Genomic DNA, 8,741 nt, shown 5'->3' with positions numbered 1-8,741 from the left:
TTTAAAAAGGTCCCTGCAAAATTTTTTGTTTTTGAAAATAGTCCCTCCAGGGACGATTTTCAAAAACAAAAAATTTTGCGGGGACTGATTTCTGAATTTTTATTTTACAAGGACCAAAACTTAAACGGGTCATATTTGCAGGGACGAGTGCAATATTTAAGCCAAAAAAAATATAAGTAGTGTTGGAAAGGTTTTTGTGTGTGGGTCCCATAAAAAAATATAATTGATCTCGGAAGCCTTGATTAATTTCTCTACATTGTTGGACGGAAAAGTTAAAACAACCATTATTTCTTCTGTGACAGTTTCAAACAGAGGAATCACACTTTTCAAGAAACTTTCTATCCTTCTTACTATCTTTTCACTTTCTTTCTTATAAAACAAACAAATCTTAAAGGCATAAGTTAACGTGAACCTTTAATTAATTGTAAGTAACTTATTCATAATTTTTCAAAAATATGGTATAATTTATCGTAAAATATTTTGTTTAAATCATGATAGAGAAAACATGTTGTTGACGGCATTGTAAGAAAATGGCACCACTGAACTCTCTTTCGAAAGAGTATCCACTCATCGACTCTAACTTCCAAACTTTCTGCGCTTCCCACGCCATTTATTCTGGTCGTTCCTCTCTTCCTCATTTTCCCCCTTTTCATCTTTCAATTTCATCTAACACCATCATTATTCATTTTTCTTCTCAGTCGAAGATTTCCTCCTTCACGATCTCGACGCATTATTTGCTTCCGCAGCTAATCACTCCAATTCGGAAAGACTCAAGCAGGTTAGGGTTAGCTACACACTCATTCTGCTTTAATCGTTTTTGTAGAAGAATTGTGATTATTATTATGTTTTTATTATTCTGTTATTCGTAATTCTAATTTGAATTTTGTAACTGTTTAGGGTATTCATCAACTTCTATTAATAGTTGATGCTTTACATCCACCAGTGCTAAACGGTTTGCAGCTAATTGAAGATGCTAAACGGAATAAGCACGTTTTCTCCACTGGTTGTGAAGGGTAATCTCTGACTTAATTCAAGCTATAGTTTGATTATGTTGTTAATTAATATCTTATTATGCCTTCCTAGGATTTTGCATGGCATTTTAGAAGTAAATGTGTTTGCATATGGCATTTATGCACGATTTTTCGAATACTTATGATGTGTGTATACGCCATGTAGCACCGACACTTCTGATGGAAGGTGTGTTCGGTTTTGACACAACACCGACACATTTGATTACATTCAATTTTTTTAAATTTTGTGTCGACGTGTCCGTGTCATGTCTGTGTTTGTGGTTCATAGCGTATAAGTGGCATAATAGGAATCTAGGAAGGTTGAAAGTGAAATGCAACTCATTTACTTTCCGTCCTACATAATATAGCCACTTTTGTAGCATGAAATTGATATGATTTGAGTGATTCTTCACCATTTTCCACAATTTGAACAGTGCTTTATTTTGTCTTGTGGGGTTTGGAATTTTTGCGGTTTATAATATTGAGTTCTTGAGAAATGTTATATTTTGTTTTTAATAAGGTGTAGCTGTGGCTTGAAAGTAGCACAACTTAGTATATTTGAATCTGTTTAATTTAGGATTGATGCATTGCTTGGAGGTGGGTTACGTGTAGGACAGTTAACTGAACTTGTTGGACCATCCTCTTCTGGCAAGACACAGGTTAGAGTTTAATTTCTATTCCGTGTAACTCATATATTGAGTAGGAGTATAAACGGGTTGGGGCAGGTCTGCCTCATCCACAGCCAATTTCTAATCATTGGAGGGAGAGGCTTATTCAGCGGGGGTGGGTTTGAGGGGGGAATGGTATTAATTTGGTACTTTTGTAATACAAATGTGATGCAATTGGTTATTTGTGGAAAAAATATTTATAATGCGGGGGCAGCCCTGAAAAAGGCTAGGTTGCACAACCCGTGTTCCAAAATACATGTTACTGGTTTTTAAAAACAGACATATACAGCCAAAAACAAATTTCTAATAACCCAAGTCAAATTTACCATCGAAGAGTCCTAGCCCACTTGCCTACACCTTTCACACCCTCTCTTCTCGATTATTCTCTGGTTTGGTCCCTTGTCTTGTTCAAAGAGATAGGTCTAAGAAACTTAAAAGCCGAGGTTGGCATGAAGGGAGGTGAAATTGAAGAGAGTTGGAGGTGCTGTGGAAGATCATGAAATTAGAGGATGAAGATGAACTAAATGACCTTGACTTTGGAGATAGTGTAGTGAGTAGATTATGTTTTTTTTAAGGGTTGAACTTTCAAACTTTGTACATCCACCCACTTTTTTGTCATTTGATTTGTGACTTGAATTTTGAAGACACATAAGATATATCAATTTATACTTTTTGATTATATACCATACGATTTATAAAAAAATGGATTCATGATTCAGAATGCAAGACATCTTATTCACAATTTGAACCTTGATTCGATAACCTTGGCAAAAGAAGAAAAGAAAGTGCACTACAAAAGAATAAGAAATTTATGTTCTTATTCATCCGATATAAGAGAAAAATCACAATATAAATAAAGCTCAAGTACAAAAATGTATTGCATGGGTACTTGCATGGTTATGATCTCTTCTCCTACTCCTAGTTTATCAAATGGGTACTGTCAGTATCTCAATTGCCCTATCAAGGCATTTATTTCATCCATAATTTTGGGTGTCTTAAGAATAAGCGTGTAAACCAAAATGTTTTACTTTTGTTCTGTTGATAATCTTTCCGCTACCATAGGTTTCCATCTATATTATCGTTGACATGCACATGACGCTACTGAATCATCTCTTATTTGGTAGACATACGGTAAGTTTTTATCTACTATTTGTTCTGTTCAAGTGTAACTTGGCTTGTTTATGAATAATTATTAGGTTTGCTTGATGTCTTCCTCAACTGTTGCAAAGAATAAGTGTTCAGTTATATATTTAGATACTGGCAACTCCTTTTCACCCCAGCGTATTGCATATTTTGTTGGACAGTCTTCTGATTATGTCTCAGTAAATCAGGTTAGTCTGGATTCAGACTTACTGTCCATTGTTTGGTCCTTGTTTTTTTGTTTGTTAACTGGTCATAAAATTGTCTGTAAATAATCCATCTTTTAGGCTGATCATAGACTTCTACAGAACATATTGGACAGGATAATTTGCTACCCAGTGTTTGATGTATATCAGATGTTTGATCTGCTGCATCAACTGAAGATTAATCTGAGATCCCAGGTTTTCATTGACGTGAATATTTGTACCTGATGCAACTTAATTGGTTTTGTATTTCTTTCCATCAAATAATTGGCTACTGTATACTGGCACAGATTGTCAAATCAGATCATCAAGTGCAAGTACTTATTGTTGATTCAATTTCTTCACTGATTACTCCCATCCTCAGGGGCAATGGTCCTCAGGGTATAGTACATATTTGCATGCAAAATTTCTTGGTATACTTACCATTTATGATTTTATTCTCTTTTGTATACCTTCATATTTTTTTCTAGTCTCTTGGCTTTCTTGACATGCTCAGAATTAAAAGATACCATCGGGCACTTGGCTACTTATATTATCGGTTATTCATAATCACGGATCATTCTAGTTGTCCTAGACCCCATTCAAATTATATAATCTAATGTTAATCCCCAAATTTCCTTGAGTCAAGTACCGACTGTAATTGGCTCAGTTGTGCTGTTGTTGTTCATGTTCATTATTTATAATTTTCTATGCTAATGCATTCCTTTTATCAGTTTACTTGTTATAATTTTTTGTTGTGAAGGAAATTGCCTGAGTTAATGAGCAGTGCTTGCTCTTCTACATTTTTAAGAAGGATATGCAAGGCTGTCCAACTCTGAGTGTTATGTAAACTCGGGGAGAGAGTTCATATAATATAAAATTAATCTTAAAAAAGTGATAAATGACATCTATACATGATATTGAGTTAGTAACATATTAATAATTAAACATTTCAACTTCATAATAAAGCAAAGTAGCAAAACACAACATTACCGTAATTTGGAGATTCAGATTAAGGAGGTTCGTCAGAGACTGTACAGCACCTTCCTCTGATTTTCATTGGAGATTCGTTGGTTGAAGGTCTTTGCTGGAAGAAGAGAGGCTTATGTTCAAAGGGAACCCGAGGTAAAGTTTCTAAGAGGGGAAAAGGTTACGATGAGCTCGGGGTGAAACTTAGTGTAAACAGTTTGAAGGTTTGAGTAGCAGGCCAGAGGTTTTACCTGAAGGTTTGAGGTTGGGTGAACTTTGATCTTAAAGGCTGAAGGGAACAAATGAAATGCGGTCAAAGGTGTTTTGGGGCTTTTTTGTGTGCTGTCGTTAGATTTGCTGACTTAGTAAACTCGTGAGAGTGGGGATATAAGATTGGTTTAGTGGTTAGGGTGGGAGAGTCAAGGAGTGGAGTGATAAGGAGGTTGATGGTTCTATCCCCACCCACAACATACACTAACATAGACCAACATTCTAATATTTGTCATTAAATAAAACTCATGAGTTTGAGATAGTTTACCTGAGTTTACCAAAAAGGAAGTTTGTTGGGAGTATTAACCTGTGTCTGATACCTAGAAATGCACAGTCATTGTGTTAACTTGCGAGTTAGACAACCATATGGGTTTGATGTTCGTCTTATTACTTACTATGTGCCAAAACAGCAACTTTGAGGACCAGGTCTCAGGTATTATAGTCTGGTAGTTCATCCTCAAAAGTCAAAACTGAATCCTGTTTTATGTTCAAGCATACAATAAGAGTCGTCTATCATCTGGTAACCACTTATAGCATTTTGTAATCATGTATCAAATCAAGTGCGTCATCATAGTTTCAAAGTTCAATCCCTAGTTGCCATTTCTATTCCACTGAAAAACATAAAAACAAGAGATTAAAAACTCTTTTTTAGTTTTTAAAAATTTGAAAATTAAAAACTTTTTTGCTAAACTATTTTTAAAATTACAGTTTTGGAAACTGTTTTGAATTTCTTAGTTTTGGGGACTAAAACTAAAACATGTAAAAGGATAACTATTGTGAGAAGAGGGCTTGTATATTTCAAAAACCGAAAACAAAAATTGTTTCAAACAGGCTCTAGATATTCCCTAAAAAAGTATATATATTTTTCCGTCAAGGTAGATTGATCCATTGGACTGTTTCATAATGAGGAATCGGGTGATATGGATCATAAGGCATTCTGCAAATTGTTTTGAGGTTGAGATCTTGTCTATTATGTCTTACTGCATTTTAGTTTTGTTGTGATATTTTTTATGCCACCGTTTTCCTAGGATGTTTTTCCTTTTTTTTTTTTTGGTTAAGAGAGGCTTATATGCTGTGATAATAGGTTGGATAATTATTGACATGTACATAAACTTTGTTTGCATATTATGGGTGATTTCAGGACACGCTTTAATGATATCTTCTGGTTTTTTACTGAAGCAGCTAGCACATGAGCATAATATTGCAGTGTTGGTAAGTTTTACTTTTATTTTGCTTCTTTCTTGCCAATGCCAACGATAATCTTTCAATGATTGTGAGAAAATTCTAATTAGTTGGAAATTTTTCTCGGCTCCTCTTAATTCAAATTGATATGGAAATATAATTTTTTTAATTTCTTCAATCTGATCTGTTTGGCCAAATATGATATTTCAATAAAAGGTTTGGCCTGTATCTTTGATATGTTTGAGAAACAATAAATTGATTCCTTCTATAGAGTTCTTCATCATGGGAACCGGCTACTGTCTAAACCATATTACCTGACTTAATGCTTTGCTGTTGCGCATCTCTTCCTTGTTTCTTCCTCATCCTTTATTTTCTGAGATGTTATTTATTACGATATTATTTTAAAATCACGTTTCTAGCAGCAGTAAATTCTATAGATTTGTTTTTTCATATTAATAGTTTCTACCATAGTTTAGTGCCAATTATTTTTTTTAGCTGTATTTTTAGTTACTTCTAGGACATTTCACCTTACAAATATTATATCAGATAAAACTAGGAACACCCCCTCACTCTTAATTACATCGAAATGTTGCATAACTCTCGAGGGTCTCCACCAACGTGTCTTACGTTCTTAATCAACTGAGTTTTAAGATATCAATCATTATTGGTGGTTGTCAGATGACCTCTTATCTGCCGTAAGCTTCTATGGGTAACAATCAATGGTTTTTATAAACATTTTTGTGCTCTATAATTTGGCTCTAAAATGATTACTGTCCACAGATGATCATCTTAATTGTATTATTTTGTAGCGATTCAGCTCAACATTGTTTTATATATTATAGTAAGGCTGAATTACTGAAGGCACCTTCAAGTTTGTTCACCATTAAAACATAAGAAAATATCTTATAATATCTTTGATAATATATTAGTGTATGTTTTTTCCTAGGAATAGCACTGAACTTAGATTAATTCTTAGGTTTATTTTTTATATTACTTGTTATTATTATTATTATTATTATTATTATTATTATTACTATTATTATTATTATTACTATTATTATTATTATTAGTATTACTATTACTATTATTATTATTATTATTATTATTATTATTATTATTATTATTATTACTATTACTAGTATTACTATTATTATTACTATTACTATTATTATTATTACTATTACTATTACTATTACTAGTATTACTATTATTATTACTATTACTATTACTAGTATTATTATTACTATTACTATTACTATTATTATTATTACTATTACTATTATTAGTATTACTATTACTATTACTATTATTACTACTATTATTATTATTACTATTAGTATTACTATTATTATTATTATTATTATTATTATTATTATTATTATTAGTATTATTATCAACAACAATTATATTTCTTCTTTTTCTTCTTTTATCTAAACCCATAACTTCAGTCCTCGTGAGCTTAGCTCGGTTGGTATGGACAACGCATAATATATGCAAGGTCTGGGGTTTAAACCCCGGCCACCACAAAAAAAAAACCCATAACTTCTACAGTCAGATGCGATTTACCTTGTTTGCTTGCTCATAAGGTCAAAGTGGTGGTTATGCTAGAACTGCTAGGGTCTGCTTGTCCTAGAATAATGGTGTAAAAACAGATGGAAATGAAAAAAGATTGCAAACAATTGAAAATTTCCTATTGATGTGGTGAGATTGAAAGAGAAGATACAAAAGGTATACAATGAAGATGATAACCTTGCACACAAGGCTACCCCAAACCAAAGGAGCTCTCTTCTTTTCACACTAGAGCTATCTCGAGCCACTAAATTTAATTATTCAAAGCTATCTTTTCCCTCTACGAATTGAGGACTATTTAAAGACTTTTTAAGAATAACCAAAATAACTACCCTTAACAACCACCTAACAAGCTTATCGACTTACTAACTAACTTCTACTTTAATTCTTAACTACCCTAATTAACCTATACAATATATTCTAACAAGAACCTTCAAAAAGCCCCCCGTTTGATGTGCTTGAATCATATCTTAATGAGACAATGATGTATCGGAGAGAAGTAAGGTGGTTTCTGTCTGGTGAGCTTGTGTCAAACTTAGCCTTATAATAAACAGTATCCAGAAAAAAGTGTTACAAAAGTACTATTTTGCTTTTGCGGATTAAACAAAACAAGAAGACAGAAGTAGCGAGGGCACTGTAAAGGCAGACAAGGGTTGAGTTAAAACTTGGCTCAATATTTTTTTAGAAAATTTCAAACATAACTGCAATGATTAGTATTGGCCGGGCAGCTATACATCCTTCAGATGATACATTCAATGGTAAATATTTTGTAGGTGACAAATCATGTGGTGGGTGGGGATGACGGTAATCCTAAACCAGCACTTGGAGAGAGTTGGAAGAGTGTCCCTCATGTACGGCTTTTACTTTCACGTGATTGTAGAAGCAATGTCAGCAACATCTCAATAATAAAACATCCAGCTATGGTAGGTGCCTGATTAGAAAGTTTCTTTATTGTGTGTTTTTTGTTTCTATATGTTAATACTGTTTTTTGTTTCTATTTTTGAACTAACTGTTGATTTATGGGTTTCTTACTTTCAATTTATTGGAACTGCATTATTCTTGGGCACCATTGGGATTCTAATTTCCTCTTAAGTGTTTGTCATTAAAGGGTAGTCTGTTCATCTTTAAAAGATTTGAACCAGCTGTTGTTGAAAATGGAAATTAATCAGTCTGAATTTACTGTTCTGTTTCAGGCTTCTGGTAGGTCTGCAACTTCGACCCGTCTGTTTGTTTGAAACTATTCTCACCGCTAATTGGTGATTCATCAAAGGAATAGCCTTTCATAGAAGTGCATGGAGAAACTTGTTTTTGTTACTTTTGTCAAAGGAGTGAGTCCTACAATCTTTCTTAATAGGTGCTAACCCTAACTCACTCGCAAATGCTGTCATTCCTAATTCTATATCTTACTGTATTTCGACACATTAGTGCAACATTGTTACATTGAGTTTACTCGTGTTGGCATTTTATTGTCCAACATTCTATCCCATTGTACAACATCTTTGATCGTGCTACAAAATTTTTCCTTTGGCTTGAGCAGTATTTTTTATTACATAAATCACCTATCTCTCCTCACTTTCAATCACCTCTATTTCTCTATTACTTTTTACAATAGATCTAAGATATTTTCTTTTTAAGAATAGACTCTAGATATTTAAACTATGTGACATATATGGTATGATATGGTCTCAATCTTTCACCTCTAGCTAGGTATGTTTCAACCTTTGTTAAGTTACATTTGAAAATACTTTGTA

The 8,741-nt window shown here is 33.2% G+C and overlaps 1 protein-coding gene across 8 annotated transcripts; it reads left to right on the top strand.

Annotated features, from left to right (window-relative positions):
• Positions 1–458: 458 nt before the first annotated feature.
• LOC25492474 (DNA repair protein RAD51 homolog 4) lies at positions 459–8,572 on the top strand. Of its 8 annotated transcripts, none has more exons than XM_013600618.3 (10): positions 459–618; positions 699–778; positions 898–1,013; positions 1,588–1,669; positions 2,875–3,009; positions 3,127–3,219; positions 3,312–3,402; positions 5,381–5,451; positions 7,764–7,913; positions 8,184–8,562. In XM_013600618.3, the coding sequence occupies exons 1-10, from the start codon at positions 531–533 to the stop codon at positions 8,223–8,225; spliced, it is 948 nt and encodes a 315-aa protein (XP_013456072.1). In that variant the 5' UTR covers positions 459–530; the 3' UTR covers positions 8,226–8,562. The 8 variants fall into 8 exon arrangements, 5 of the variants coding, with proteins under 5 accessions (XP_013456072.1, XP_039689473.1, XP_039689472.1 ...); XM_039833539.1 differs by having other exon boundaries at positions 3,127–3,231; XM_039833538.1 differs by having other exon boundaries at positions 3,106–3,231.
• The last annotated feature ends 169 nt before the right edge of the window (positions 8,573–8,741 follow it).

Source organism: Medicago truncatula, chromosome 4 (genome assembly GCF_003473485.1).
Source record: "Medicago truncatula cultivar Jemalong A17 chromosome 4, MtrunA17r5.0-ANR, whole genome shotgun sequence".
In the NCBI taxonomy this organism is placed as follows: Eukaryota; Viridiplantae; Streptophyta; class Magnoliopsida; order Fabales; family Fabaceae; genus Medicago; species Medicago truncatula.
Note: the sequence above shows the minus strand (reverse complement) of the source record. Positions and strands in the feature narration are given on the sequence as shown.

Excerpts from the sequence above, each read along its gene's own strand:
- LOC25492474 (XM_039833538.1), top strand. The coding sequence starts at position 531 with ATGGCACCACTGAACTCTCTTTCGAAAGAGTATCCACTCATCGACTCT. Across the intron at positions 1,670-2,874 it reads CCTCTTCTGGCAAGACACAG|GTTTGCTTGATGTCTTCCTC; the intron begins GTTAGAGTTTAA and ends AATAATTATTAG. Across the intron at positions 3,403-5,380 it reads CAGGGGCAATGGTCCTCAGG|GACACGCTTTAATGATATCT; the intron begins GTATAGTACATA and ends GGGTGATTTCAG.